This window comes from Phaseolus vulgaris, chromosome 5 (assembly GCF_051622355.1).
Source record: "Phaseolus vulgaris cultivar YP4 chromosome 5, ASM5162235v1, whole genome shotgun sequence".
NCBI lineage: Eukaryota > Viridiplantae > Streptophyta > Magnoliopsida > Fabales > Fabaceae > Phaseolus > Phaseolus vulgaris.
This window is the reverse complement of record NC_143502.1, coordinates 4605134-4621551: the sequence shown is the minus strand read 5'-3', so window position 1 is coordinate 4621551 and position 16418 is coordinate 4605134. Positions and strand designations below refer to the sequence as shown.

General features: G+C 30.6%; 2 protein-coding genes across 2 annotated transcripts; one reads left to right on the top strand and one right to left on the bottom strand.

Moving 5' to 3' along the window:
- Positions 1-1073: 1073 nt before the first annotated feature.
- LOC137834933 (beta-hexosaminidase 2) lies at positions 1074-4588 on the bottom strand. Its single transcript, XM_068643181.2, has 2 exons — positions 3731-4588; positions 1074-2164 (listed from the first exon to the last, which is right to left on the bottom strand). Exons 1-2 carry the CDS (start codon positions 4539-4541, stop codon positions 1218-1220), a joined length of 1758 nt encoding a protein of 585 aa, XP_068499282.1. The 5' UTR covers positions 4542-4588; the 3' UTR covers positions 1074-1217.
- Positions 4589-11104: 6516 nt separating this feature from the next.
- On the top strand, positions 11105-16083 carry LOC137834932 (hypothetical protein At1g04090). The gene is made up of 3 exons (XM_068643180.2): positions 11105-11620; positions 14009-14092; positions 14327-16083. Exons 1-3 carry the CDS (start codon positions 11500-11502, stop codon positions 15862-15864), a joined length of 1743 nt encoding a protein of 580 aa, XP_068499281.1. The 5' UTR covers positions 11105-11499; the 3' UTR covers positions 15865-16083.
- Positions 16084-16418: the final 335 nt, after the last annotated feature.

Below are 16418 nucleotides of genomic sequence, written 5' to 3'. Positions count from 1 at the left end.
ATGTGGTTAGGTAGTTTACACTTTCATTTTATGGGGATGATCCATATAAAGAAGATCTCATGTTCCATTCTCATTGTGTAAAAAAACTTGTTAGATGTTAAACAATTTGGCAATTTTTTTCCACCTCAATACCTTCAGCTATTTAAACTTTAAGTGGGAAAAGTCAGTTTTAATATTTTTAAATAACTAAAGCATAACCTTACTTTTTTAAATAATTTCAGCTACACGTCCACATCACCATACTTTCCTTCTAGCATCAGTGTTTGAGGGAACAATTCCATCATTTGAGCGTGTATGAGAGGGTTTGATGGGTCTTGGGCATCTTCCATCAGGATTAACAAGAACATTTGTTTTATTTGTCATTCTGGAGTGCGAAGATAATTTTTTTTTTTAGTTTTATACTTCATTTTTGCACGTGGTTTTTTTGGATTTTATGACTTATAAAAAAAATGAACGAAAACACAACCACCACCAATAAAAATACCACAAAACTTATCTCAACCATCAACGGTTATCATTAGCCACCACTAGCAATTACCACCACTTGAAAATAAAGAAAAAAACACTGAACTCTACACCATACTAAAATATTGTTGGAATTAAAAAAAAAGTATGGAGTTGCACGGAGAATTTGCAAACAAAATTTGATAGCTTTTGAAATTTCTCGATTTCTCTTCACTTATAATTTGTAAAGTATCCATGTATAATTGTTTTTCAATCCTTTAATATAATTGAGATGTGTATCTAGATTAATTTCAGCCATACATTTTTGAATTGAAACATATGCTCTGCCCAATTGATTTTAGTGATCAAACAAACAAACAATTATTCTTTCAATAAAGTTTAGGAGAAGGTTATCCATAATAGCCCCTACTTTTATTTTTAGGTTAAATTTAAAATTTGAATTGTACATATCATATGACATGAATTTATACATTAGAACAACGTTAAAGTAGTTTTACCTATAAAAATGGTTAAGAATAGAGATCTTTTAATGTAAGTTTATCAAACTGAAGTGTAAGTTTGTATCATAAGAGGACTCAAACAAAAACTATTGTTGAGTGCAAGGACTATTTCATGTAAGAACCAAAGTTTAGATTTTTTCATATAAAAAAGATATTAAGTGTAATGAGTATTTTCTTTGAATTGAGCCTTGTTTTCATCAGTATATTTTCAATTCATTCTTATTTTTATTTTGTGACAGTGGAAGAATGGAACTAGACTGAATGCTGTGTGTTACACATGCCAGGGTTCTTAACACACCAAAGTGGCTGAATGGGCTCTGCCCCTATTCCTCTGCTTACCATTCTGCTTCTCCATTCATTCAGTCTATCTGTGGCTTCTGCATATCTCTTCACACCCTTTTCATCCCTATTTCCTGACCACAGTGACTCAGCCATTGCAGAAGCTCTTGGCCAAACTCTTGCATCCAAAACAGTTGCATCAGATTGTTCTGACCACAGTGCCACCTCCCCACCCAAAACCAATTTTGCTTCTTCCTCATTCAGCCCATATGTTATGTCATAGTTGTATATGGTTTGCCATGTCTTGAAGGGTGCACACCAAGAGCCACCGTTGCCTGTGCTTCCATCTTGCTTGTCATAAGCACTATTGTTTCCAACATAGGTGCCATGTCCACAATCCAGATAATAGAAATCTGCAGATGACACAATGGTTCGGTATCCTGCAGAAACTATCTTCTTAGTGTGATTATGTCCTTTGAGCCATGTCTGCAAAATCACATGCTCCTTTGGTAGGATTGTGGATGGCACATGGACTGTTTCATCTAGCAAAACATCTTCCCAATAGATAACAGTGCGGTTGAGGGAAACAATGTAAGGGAGGGTGTTGTTGATATACTTCTCAAGAACTTGGTTGAGGGTTCCACCATTTGATAGATGTTTCTGAATTGTGGAGTCAGTTTTCCAGCAACCTGGTACAATCTCATCAGTACCTGAGTGGAAAAATGGTTCTGGAAACAATGTGGTTATGTCATGTATGACATTCTTTAGGACTTTGTAGGTCTTGGGGTTTAAGGGGTTCAAATGTCCTGTTCCTGGTTGTGAAGCTAGCCTGTCAGACCAATCACTTCCAGCTGGCCACCAGAACATGTTGGAACAAGTTACAATGTCAGGGTGGGCTAATGCCCAAGATGCTGTGTGCCCTGCAGATATGCAGTTCATATCAATCAGTAATTAGCATAATTCTCAAAACTTCTATCTTGTGAAGCTAAATTATGTAAAAGAGAAAAAGAAAATGTTTGGTTTTCAATCAACATGGTATCACTGCTAAAACAATGTTCTAAACTTGGTAATCATACAAAAAGGCCTAGTTATATTGACCTTATGGTTACATTATTTTTAAGTGAGGTTGTAACTGCGAAGAATTTGACATTCTAATGGTAAGCTGCACTTCAAAATCCTTTCTGCTCTGCCAATTCATACTTCAATTAATCACCAATCGCTTGCCAGAGAATTAGCATTGTTATGGTGAGTTGTATCCTCAGATCCTTCTTGCTTTGTTAATATACACTATATTTCAATCACTGTTCCTAGAAGCATAACATTGTAGTATAAGGAAAAGGAGTTTTGAAGTCTTCTTTAGTTTAATATAAGGTATTTTTATCCATACACACTTTTAGGAAAGAAAAAAATAAGAAGGAAAAATTAAATTAGGTTTTTAATAGGCTATAATTTGCATGCATTAATTAATTTTAACTTTTGGAGAAGCTGATTTCACTTTTCATTCTTATTTTACTTATCTAGAAGAACTTATGAAGACATTTCTCCAAACATCATAAAATGAGAAAAAGAAAATACTAACTCCTAAAGTAAAGTTCCTGCCTTATCAGCAATGAAGCTAAGGATCATAGAAGAAGGAGGAGTCTTTTAAGTAACCCAATAGTCATTATAGTGGGATCCCCATTCAGACATAAACTCTGCAAACTGGTTCAGACACATTAGTAACAAAAATTGCTCTGTTGTGCCGAATGAAGAGATTGATCTTCCTAAACTTGTAACATTTTTGGTTAAAAAGAAAGTGTCTTCCTAACCTTGAATGAGATGCATAAATTTTTGGTATCATCATTATACTGTTAAGGGTGTGTCTATCAACTCAACTGCTAATTGTTTGAAACTCTGACAGAGAGAAATATTTTCTCACTTTGCCAGTTGTTTTTACAAACACACAAGCATCATAAAGTAAAAGTCAGCATGAATTTGATAGAAACATGCATTTTAAGAAAAATGAAAAGAAGTAGAATGAATCCTCTCAGTGTTCAAACCTTGTGTCTATATCTCTGCTTCCACATACATGATTAGACATTAAAATGGTGCAGATATACAGACACAAAACTTGAAGATAACCTTTCAGATGCTAAAACATGACATGCCAAGAAAATGGTGCTGCAAGAAATTACAATTGATTAATTAGTCAACCAATTACTCACTATATACAAAAGTTTATTTAAAATAGTAACACCATCTAACCATACTCTTATGTATACATAGAGCAAAACTATATGAACAAGGAATTTGATTATCTAGCAACAATAACATACCATGTTACTCTAATTACTGTAATTTACCAAAAGCTGGTTTGATTCCTAGAAAAGACCAACATGGGGGGAGGAACAGCTAAGTAATCAGCCAATTAATCAATTCAGCACCGTTTTCAAGTTAGGAAATTTTTCTAAAGAAAAGCCTCCAAAGTAAAAGAAATTGTTTCTAACCAGGTGTGTCAATCTCAGGAATCACACGAACTCCATGATCAAGGCCAAACTCTACAAGTGTTTTCACATCCTGGGGTGTGTACACCATGTGAGGTGCATAAGCTCCCTTTTCAGCCAACCGAGGCTCTGAAGGCAGCACCAAAGGGAAAGATTCTGCGTCCGTGAGATGCAAGTGGAGCACGTTGAGCTTGTTCATGCTCATGGCTTCTACTGTCCTCAACAGGTCCTTCACGGGGTAGTAGTTCCTTGCAGTGTCCACCATGAGTCCACGATGAACAAACAGAGGAAAATCCCACACTTGCACTCCCACGGTAATCTGTGTAGGGTTACCCCATGCAAGCTGGGAGAAAGTCTCCAAACCTCGCATGGCACCCCACACAGTCTTTGCAGTGAGAGTGGCATGAGAAGGAAGGATGGAGAGAGTATAGGACTCGTTTACACCATTAACAAGTCCTGCATGAGGGTCCACCACTGTAATACTCAGGTTTTGCAGTGGTGGAAGGTCCTTGGAGATGCTCACTCCCAGAGGCACAAGAGGGTGGTGGTGTTCGGATTTGAGGAGGCTGTGGTAGTGACAGATGGCGGCAGAGAGGTGCTTGTTGTGGTGGATGGTGGTGGTGATGATGGTGAAGGAAGAAGAGAGGAGGGTGGTTTGGTATGGTGGGGACCATGTGAGGTTCCTTGGTTTGGGCCACACATTGATGCTGCTGGTTGATGCTTCTGCATTATTGTTCAACCTTAAGCATGAGAAAAGTAAAAGTAGTTGAAAGAATCTTAGAAGCAAGGTTGATTCTCCTTGCATCATCATCATGTTACTGTAATGTGATCCCTTTGAGTTTCAGGGAGTAGAATTTCTTATATAATAAAGATTTTATTTTACTTTTTTTTGTATAAAATATTTATTAAAATTTATGCACACATAATTTTGTGTAAGGATCATCTACAAAAAACCTATTTGTGTTGAAAGAGAAATGATAGATTTGTAAGATATAAAACTTAAAAAAAATATGATAAAGAGAAAATAAAGAAGGATATGATATAGATGTTTGTTCAAGAAGAGAATGTGAATTTTTACCTTATCTAATAATATAATGTTTTCAACTTACTTTAACTTTGTAACTAACTTATCCCTGAAAACTTTGCTGATAAAAAAAAAAACCTTATCCATTTTTTGGAATGTGTGCCTGGTTGGATTGGTCAATGGAAAAATTGGCATTAAGAGCAATTGATCTCACAAAAAATTATTTTACACTTTTAAATAATTTTAATAGTATAGTAATATATATTATGATTTTATATTAAAAATAAATTAATTTTTTTATCTTTTTGTGATGTCAAATGAGTGCATTTTGTTTTTTAGTATCACTCTTGATCCATTGGGAAGAAAGTTGCTAGAAACAAACAAATTTTATTGGAAAAATAAACGAATCTGAATCGTTTTATGTAAATATAATGTCTTATTATTATTATTATTTATTAGATTATTTTTCTGCTAGAATATAATGTTAAGAATTCTTTTGGAATTAAATTAAAAACTATTTTTATCATTAAACTATAATGTTCAAGAACTAATTTGTATATTTTATATATCGAGGAGTTGAATTTGATTTTTCGTCTTCTGAGTAATTAGATTAGTACCATTTTACATATTTAAGAATTAAAATTTCTTCAAATTTTACTTTTCCGATTTCAGTAAAAAAAAACTCCAGCTCTTTTAGTTTGGATATGTGAATTGATTATTCATTATGGAGTTTAATAATTAAATTTAACATACTTCCTAATCAAATTGTGAAAAATTATATTTGCTTTAAAGTTAAGGATATGGGTATCACAAATTTATTGGAAATAGGATTATATTTCAGTATATACATTTAAGAACAACATATTTTAAGCTATAAGCATGTTTTATAATATACATTATTCCTCTGATCCTTTTACTTGCAAAACTAAATTAGTTTATATTTATAAATTATTAATTCAAATATGATAAGTGTAACACTCCAATATTTACTATCTAGTATGTTGTGAACCTAATAAGACATATAGTTTTTTTTTCACAAATATTACTTATACACATTTAAAACTTATATAATTAAAAAATATTTACAAAACGAAGAAAATATTTATGAATTTCTAGATGTTCCTATACCATTCCTTTACCAATAACGACATATTATAAGGTCTTTCAAAAAACCTTTCTCCATAGTCCACTAGGTCATCATCACAAAATCCTTTTTTAGCTCATTATCAATATCAGAATCAACACCAATCCTTTTCTCAACATCATTTCGGTCTCTTCTACGAACTGATATCGTCAGACTTGTGGGATCGTGACCCTAAGATTCAGTACCTCTTACTTTAGTCATATTTGTCCACAACACCATGTCAATTTCAATTATTTACAAATAAGATAAGGGATAACATAATCATCAAGTTGAACTCATGCTAATATAATATAAAAAAGTGCTTTGAAATTATATAATCCGATATATAATATATATATATATATATATATAAACTAACTTTTGGATTACCTAATCCAAAACCCAATTAAAAAAAAAAACCGCTTCCAGTTTACATAATCCAAAACCTATTTAAGAAAACAAAACTAACGAATTACATAAGACAAAACCTAATTAAAAACCAAACAATCAGTTTACGTAATCAAATTACCCTTAACTTGTATTAACATGGCAACAAAATAATAGCATAAAAGCCCTATTTGTTCCATATTTCATTAGTCTTTGCTTGGTGCTGTTGGCATTGAAATATTAATTTGTTGCTTATGTTCTTACTATCAAATGTTATGGGTTGGTTTTATATCTTTGAGCTAGCTTAGAGGTGTGGAAGGTTGAGTTTTTTTGGTGCAGGTTTTTTCTATAGTAGTGCAATGCATAAGAAGCTGCAGAGACTAAGTCTTGGGAATGGTTGTTGGTTAAGTGGGAAGCAGAGGCAAAAGAAGGAGCACCCTGATTGGCTTATTTGAGGAAGGATGGAGGAAATTATGGAGAAAGGAAGAAAGGATTTTATGAGGAGTGCTACTCTGCAGTGTTAGTTGTTGTTAGCAATAAGTATGGTGTAGTTTGGAGTATTAAGATTGGTGGAGGAGATGCTGATCAAGGTAGCAGTCAAATGTGCTTGGTAAGATAATTCTTACTGTGCAAATTTAGTGTTGTTTGTTTTGTTGTAGGAATCCAAAAGTTGTGATGTTTAATGGTTTAGCTAGATGGAAGTATTTAGTGACATTGGTTGGTGGTCTAGCGTTGATCAAGCTTTGTTGTAATTGTTATTTTGAGTTGGATAAATCTTGTTAGACGCCTAAGCAGGAAGTTATTTGTTTACTCTCTGTGGTGGTTAACAACATGATATTTATATAAAGGTTGAGACACCCCTTAAGTGTTTCATTTTAATTCATTTATTTTTTGTCGAATTTTTTTTTTTAATAAAATAACACTATCGAATTACATAATCTAGAAATTAATTAAAAAGAAAAATACCGGATTAAGTGTTCGGGTTTAAAATAGTTTTACCGAAATTTAAATTCAAATTCAAACACTTAAGTACAAATAAGAAAATTTTGAAAATTTGTGATGAATGAAGAGGAGTGTTGTTCCAGAATGAAGAGGGTACTGGTGGTGAATGCTTGGAGGTGATACTCGGAAGAGAGGGTTTGGAAGAGATTTTTGGAGGTGTGTGCGTCTACTGGGAGGCAAGGGTTTTACAAAGTGAAAACTGAGAAGATAGCTAAAGTATTTTTTTAATATTATTTATTGAAGGGTATAATGGTAAAATCATTTTAGTATGAGGTTAACTAAGAAGAAGAAGTAATGAAGATGCTGGAAGAAGGAGTACAAAATAAAGCCTTTTATGGTTAATTTCATTAAGCCCATTTCATCCATTCTCTTTAGATCCACACACCTATTTCTCTCATTCATGTTGTAGGCAGAGCAAAAACGTGGTCAAATTTTTAACTTATGCATGCAAGGATGATTGGTGAGCCATTCACGTGCATACACAAACTCTTCCAACCTTGTGTATATAATGTTATCCTCATATACAAAATTATGTAATACTTGGCTCATAACAATTGGACCATCTTGCTTCCTTATTGGTAATTGTTTCTTCCTGCACCTCAGGTTCTTCTGTCACCTCATACAAAATGTAAAAATACTTTTTTATTCTTCTTGTGTCACTCTCATGAGTAGCTTTCGGATTACGTAATCCAGACACGCGTTTGAAAAAAAACTTCCAGATGATATAATCTGGAAGCTAAAAATGACTCCCAGATTACATAATCCGAAAATTAATCATGCATATGAAAAAAAGATTCCAAATTATATATTCCGAAAGCTAGTTAAGAATTTTAAAAAAACCTTTCAGATTACATAATCCAAAATATTACATAGAAATATTTTTTAAAATACTAAAAATTTATGAAGGTGAGAAAAGAATATATAGAGGTGCAGGAAGAAACAGTCTCATGCATACGCGTGCACGCATAATCAGTATTTAGTTCGGAACGAAATTGATTAACTTAATCGATTAGATTCTAACTATAGTGAATTATGCATGAGTATAATAACAAAATTTTCTTAACATGCATTGGTGATACACCAAACGTGATTGGATCATATATTTCAATTTTAATCCATTTTCCTTCACCTATACAATGTTGAAAACAATTCAAATTGGAATGAAATTTTTCTTTCAAATTATTTCACAATAACCTTTGATTATGACTATAAAAAATCATAGTTCTTGGTCGCATCACATATCCATAATAATGATATTCATAATGGCAACATTTTTTTTTTGTGCTCTTTACACAAGAATTCGTATAATATTGATATTTTTAATACAATTTTTTTATGACTCAGACTGTTAAATTTTATATTATGTATGATCCCTACAACTAAAACGTCCAAATAATGTTTAAAGGTTTTCACCCAAATTACGAAAAATATTAATTCTTCTATTTTAAATGTAATTTAAATAAGTAATCTATGCTATATAGTATTCTCTCTTAAAAAAAATTTCAATGTATAATAGAAATGAGAATAAAAGTATAATTGAAAAAAAAATATATATGATCTGAAATTTTAAAAATGATAGATAAAAAATATATATCCCTCTTAAAATTTATTATTATGGCTTTGTTTCACAAAAACTAGTTAAACTAGTTGATTTAACTAATTATTATACCGTAAATATTTTATATAAGAAAAAAAGTTTATAAGTTAAGTGATGTAAGACCCAAAACTCACAGATTTATTTTCTTCTTTTTTTTCCAACTCACATTTTCTTTCTTTATTGGTCTCTCTTCATTCTTTGTACTTTTTCTCTCCATATCTCTTTTATTTCAAAATCTGATCATGTCATGTTGTAACTGAGGAGTCAGGATACATTTCTATCTGATCAGATTTTCAAACCGAGTAAGTTCATTTTTACTCTAAAGATCCCTTATTATTTGTTATTTTTTTTTATGTTAAATAAGATTTTAAATGTTGTGGATGCATTTTGAATGATATGATGAAAAATTTATGCAATTGAATTCATACATTTAGAATAATGTATGGACTGAAGTTTGTTTGTGTATTAAGTATTGATACCGTAACAAAGATCGCCGAGCTTCACTGATAATCTAAGTCTCATAGATTAAGAGATATGAGGAGGTGAGAAGCTGATGGGAGAGTTCAGGCAAACCATGACATATGAGATGCGCAACTTGGATTATAAAGTATAAGAAAAAATAACAAAATAAAATTAAATAAATTGTAAACACTTTTATTTTATTTTCAAAATAAGTTAAATTTAAGCATTTATACTTTTTGTATTACTCAAATTAACTTATAAATCAATCAAATAAATGTGCAGCTAAGTTGTTAACTGGCAGACACATTTTTATATAAAAAGAGAAGTAGCAATAAAGACTAATAAATATTTATTGTTTATGACATTAATATTGGACACAAATTTTGATAAATATCAACAATTTTCTCACATACTGACAAATTTGAATTAAGATGGTTAAATATAAAGTGTAACTGGGACGTCATAGATTAAATACAAGTAGTAGTAATTACGAATTTTGGGGAATAAGCAACCTTATTATTTTGTGTTATTACGAATTTTGTGCAAGAAGCAACCTTATTATTTTGTGTTATTACGAATTCCGCAGCAAAACTGTCACTAATTGGATGATTGTGCTGCGAAATTTCCCAAATCATGTCATTTTACGTGAGAACTTAAAATCAAATAGTTTAGTATTTTACTTTATAATATTAATGGTTAAAAAGAAAAAAAATCTAACCATTTTATAATGTGTGTGCACATTATATTTTCATTTATAATTTTTAAATTTTTTATATTGTAAGAATTGTTTTTAAGAAATAGACATATTTAATGTCTTAAAATTTTCAAAAGCATTCAATAATTTGTTTTTATGAAAAATAAGTTTTAATTTAATTTTTATGAATTTCATTGTATCACATCATTTTTATTTTTTTATTCTAATATAAGGGTTTTATAACCCAAATTTTCATTTAACATTTTTATTTTGTTTGGTTATATATATATATATAAATAAGATGAAAATAATGTTTTATTTTTTTATTTTTATAATCCAAATATTATTTTTTTTGTCATGTATACAGATGCTTTAATCTTATAACCCAATGTATGACTTTTTTTTTAATAATTAGATTCTTGAATTTTTTTTCTTCTGTTTATATATTATTTGAACATTTTAAGATCTCATTAATTAATCTTTAATTAATTTACACATGCATTTATTATTTCGAGATGGAAATGGAAAATAATAAATGTAAAATTCCACTAATATTTTATTATAATTATGATAATTTATTGTATTATGACGTGTAAAACAAAGGAGTAATAAAATATTTTGTTAAAAAGGTAATATTATTCCACCTTTATTATTCTTTCCATTTTCATTATTATTATTATGTAGAATATTAAATCATATTTATTATTTTTCCTGGTATATATCCACTCGTGGACTTTTTTTATCCTTTACATGGACTTTTAATATTTTTTTAGAATTTTAAATAAAAAGTAAATATATTTAATTTCTTACAAATTTGAAAAGCACACAATATATTTTATTTAATAAAAGAGATTTGGTGAAAGTATTATGTAAGAAAATTAAATTTGTTCAACCTCTATTATGTTCATTCATCTTATGTAAAATATCCATCCATTCATTTCTATTATGATAAATCCCCTTTTTAATATTTTCCATGAAAGTGTGAAATAAAAAACACTACATGGTTTATCTTAAACATTTGAATACATTAATACTTATTAATTCATTTATCACTATCCTTTATTGATTAGCCTCTTTCCTTTATCCGTGAGTGCCCCTTTGATGAAGGGACAACACTAGTGGAGAAAAACCAAAAAGTTTTGATTTTAAAAAACAGTAGAAATCATCAGAACCAAAAGTGGGAAAAGGGAAAAAATTAATGCTAAACTTTTTGGAAATAATTTTTTTTAAGAGGAAGAGACATAGCCACAAGAGGTTCAATCAACCAAAAGGCAAGAACTTTTGTGAATCCAACCCATACCCAACAAAACCTCCATTATATATATATATATCTTTAGATCATATATTAATTTGATTATTGTGAAGTAGCAACCAACGACAACCAAACATTTCTTTTTGCTGCAGTTGGGGTGAGTTTTGACTATTTGCTTCTTCTGCTAAAGAGTCTCAGAGATCTGAGACTAACAGTTGAAAAGTGTGACAAATGGGTGCCAATGTGGGGATTTTCTGTGCTGTCTTTCTGCTGCTAACACAGGCAATGGGGGTGCCTGCAGTTGCACCATGGAAGAAGCTGCATGTGCCATGGAAGAAGCATCATTCTAAAGGTACTTTCTTCTCTTCTCTTCTCTGCCATTGCTGCCTTATCTTCTTTTCTTGTTTTACTTGCTTATTTGGATTTGCTTTTCTTCTTCTTTCTGTTCTTTAGTTCAGATATTTCTCTGCATAAGAAAGAGCATAGGAGAAAACATAGTACATAGCTCTCACAAATCAACACTATGTGCACGGAAAACATGTTTTGAAATTAATGTATCTGAGTAAACATTACATTTTAATTTTAATTTTAACAAAATTGCTTATAATATAACCATAATGTCTTTGGTCTGCTTCTAATTCACACTCACGGTTCAAATCTCACATCGATTAGAGATCTCACATCGATTAGATATGAGAATATTTAATTGTATTTAAGTGACGGTTCAAATCACATCGATTAGAGATCTCACATCGATTAGAGATAAGAATATTTAATTGTATTTAAGTGGGTGCAAATCTCAATCATACGAACCAATTTTATTGGATTGAATTTAGGTTTAAAGTTCACTTTGTAATACATGGTTTAAACAATCAAATATATGTATTAATGCATGTATAATTTAGTACTTTATCCACTTTAAAATATTACAGTTTATTTTTTTACAATTTAAAATAAATATGTCAATTTACTAAAATAATATATTTTTAATAAGTACTTTTTTTTTATTTGATGGAGTTTAATTAGAGACAAATTATTATTAATGGCAAAGTTTTTTCAAATGTATAGATAAATGGTATTAATTAGCCACAGTTGGTGTTAGTTGGGTATAGATGGCCAAACTTTTTTTTTAAAGCCTTTCTTTGTCCTTTCATGATATGTTTCTATTAAAATTCTTTTTAGTTTATAAAAAATTCATCCAAGAGAATAAATTGGGGACTGTGGGCACGAGGAAGCCATACATAAATATAGTCTCTGCTAACTTTTTTATCATTGTGTCATCTATAACATATTTTATATGCACTTTTACACTTGTTTAATCTTTATAAAAAATACTATTTTGTTTTTTATGGTAAATATATTTTTTTATTTGAGAAAAAATAATTTTTTTTACATCAATTTCTTTTCACTGTATTTTCTCTTCAATCTAGCAGAACCTTGTTGTAGAATATTGAGACTACAAATATTATGGTATAATCAACCAAAAAAATAGTATTTTAGTTGCTCTTCTAAAACAATAAATTAGGAAAATATATAAATAATATTTTAATTATAGCAAACAATATTAATTTGTAATGCAATGATATTTTTATTTTTTAACAAATTTTCTTTTAATACAAAACAGCAAAATGTTATTTAAAAATAAAAGAGTAAATTATAAGATAAAAAAGTTTTGGTACACTTGTTGTGTGTGGCTGAAATAGAGGTATGATTTATTTTTATTTATTTATATAATAAATCATACTTCTTCTATTCTCAATTATAGGATATTGCTTTGAAAGTTTGGTCTGACAATTTTCAAATTCCCATTTGCTTTAGTTATTGTTTGATCAAAATATCTTTAATTATTTTATTTCATTTTTAATAAATGCTATGAAGTATCTTTTCTGTATTTGGTAACTGAAGAATTTAATTTAATTTTATAACTTTTATTCTTTCTTCACGCGCTAATTATTTAAGAGTAATTTAAAAAAAAAATTACAATTATAGACAAATTTAATTTTACTAGCTAAATTAGCCAACTTTTCTTATTAAGAGTAAGTTAACTATCAATGTCTTATATTTAGAGACATAAAAATTATTAATTAGTAGGAAATTTAATCGAAAATCATTTTAAAGGCACGTGTTTTACTATTTTTGTCCATAAATTTAAGTCACTTATGACTGTTGCACTGATTACAAAAGTTGATTAATTTAGGTAGTAATAGTATTAACTTTATTTATAACTGTAATATATATTTTAAATTCAACCTTAAATAACTAATGAACAAGAGAGAATAGTGATAAAAAATAATTATTTAAGGATGGGATTAAAAATAATTAAAGACGTGATTAAAATATGAGATTTTATTTATTATTATTATTATTATTATTATAGTTCGGAATATAATGAACACAACTATGCAGTAAAAAATCCATAACAGAGTACTCTGTTTTTGATTAGTTCCTCCCTCTGTCTATAAAAAGTGAAGCTGATACAATAATAATGATAATTCTAGTACAAGGAACATCTTGATGGTGTATAAGTGAAGTTGAACAATGTTTAGAATCTTCTCCATTTAGCAAAGTTGGACACATTCTTGGAGCTACCCTTGCATTTTATGTTCATATGAAGACCCTTCTACCTTCAAAATTTCAAAAATTATCCCCTAAGGAATATACTATACCTCTTGAAAAAACCTCTATTATTGTATAGTAATCATGTTTTGCATATATTGTCTTACTTCATGTTGCTCTGCAGAGAAATTCGTCAGCAAAAGGCAAGCTCTTCCCATTGATACCGTATTCCGAATTCCTGTAGATGTTTCTAATTCTTGGGGTCCAGGTAAACATAATGAGAATGGTCAAATTCTTTCAACTTTTCTTATGTGTTTGTTCGATTTGCTTATTTTTTAAATCAACAGTTTTCTATCTTTCTTTAAAGAAAACTATCTACATCTTAAACAAGTGATTATTTTAAGAATTGTTTATGCCAGAAATACTTATTTTAAGTTAATCAAACAGATTAATCTAGTTCAATGCATGCTGATTATTTGTGGTGGTGAATTGCTACATTCAGGTAATTTTTCAAGTGGAATAATTGATCTGGGTGGGTTGCAAGTGTATGAAGCATCAACATCAAGATCAACATTAACCAAAGTTTGGGGTGGCTATCAGGGTGGAGCTGATGATCATGGGTTTTCCGTGTATGAACCAACAGGAATACCTGAAGGTTTCTTCATGTTGGGTAGCTACTGCCAACCCAACAACAAGCCTCTCTTTGGATGGAATCTTGTGGCAAAAGATGTGTCTGCAAACACCAGCAACCCCATTTTAAAGAAACCAGTTAACTACACACTCATATGGAGCAGTGAAAATACAAAAATTGACCAAGATGGTCCCATCTATATTTGGCTTCCAATTGCACCTGATGGGTATAAAGCTGTAGGCAATGTTGCCACCAACACCTCAGGTATGCCTTCCCTTGACAAAGTCATGTGTGTGAGGTCAGACTTCACTGATGAGTGTGAGACAAACGGATCAATTTGGGGTTTGGACACAGCCAATGTTTATGATGTTAGACCAAGCAATAGGGGAATTCAAGCTCCTGGTGTTAGAGTAGGCACATTTGTAGCTGGAAATCCTAACCCTCCACCTATTTCTTGTTTGAAAAACAACAATCCCATTCCAAATCACATGCCTAACTTGAAACAAATCAAGGCAATACTCGAAGTTTACTCTCCAGTCATGTTCTTGCATCCTGATGAAGAATACTTTCCATCTTCTGTGGAATGGTTTTTCGCCAATGAGGCACTGTTGTATAGGAAAGGGGGAGGCATTCCTGAGATTATAACACTGAATGGCTCTAACCTACCTCAGGATCCTCACAATGATGGTGCCTATTGGATAGACCTGCCCCTTGATCCAGCAGTACAAGAGATTGTCAAGAAAGGAGATTCCAAAAGTGCCCTAAGTTATGTGCATGTGAAGCCAATGTTAGGAGGAACATTCACTGATGTTGTACTATGGACATTCTATCCATTCAATGGACCTGCAAGAGCCAAAGTTGAGTTCATTACCCTTAACCTGGGGAAGATAGGTGAACATGTTGGTGATTGGGAGCATGTTACCCTAAGGATAAGCAACTTTGATGGTGAACTAAAGCAGATGTATTTCTCACAACACAGTAAGGGTATGTGGCTTGATGCCTCCCAGATTGAGTACCAAACTGGCAACACACCACTGTTTTATTCTTCCCTGCATGGCCATGCATCATACCCTCATGCTGGTCTTCACCTTGTAGGGCAAAATGCTGTTGGCATAAGGAATGATACTGATAAAGGTAATGTCTTGGATTTGATAGCATATCAGTTGGTTGCTGCTGAGTATTTGGGTTCTCAAGTTGTAGAGCCTCCATGGCTGAACTATTACAGGGAATGGGGTCCTAAAATTGATTATGACATAGATGATGAGTTGAAGAAGCTTGAGAAGCTTTTTCCTGGAAGGCTAAGATCTGTCATAGAAAATATTGTGAAGAAGTTGCCTAGTGAAGTGCTGGGAGAGGAAGGACCAACAGGGCCAAAGGAGAAGGATAATTGGAATGGAGATGAAAGGTGAAGATTCTAGACTTTAGAACCATTGAATCTTGTAAACTTCAAATTGGTTAGAAGAATGGTAATTACTGTGTGCAAAATGGAAGTTTACTTTTGAAGTTTGAACAAATGTGACCTTAAGTTAAGGTATACAATGGGAGAACTTTGTAGTATAACAAAAATTAAACAAGAGATTTCATTACCATCTCTAACAAAATAAAAGAATAATTTATTTTAGTATAAATATTCTAATAAAATATAATATTTTATTAAGTATATGTGTTTAAGAAAATTATAAATTTTTTTAAAATAAAATGTTGAAGTAAATTAATAAGTAGAATGTGTGAATATTAAAAGAAATAAAAAATAATTGTTCATAATATATTATAATTAAAAATAAATTAAAAAATTCAATATTACTCATATGCAGTTATTCCTTTTATGTATAAAATAATAAATATATTATGTAATTGAATTATACACATAAAATTAATTTAATTAGTTTAATTTAAAATATTTATTTAGTTTGTTAGACATGTCCCCACTAGATTAATAATAAAAGGGTTTAATTGAATATTT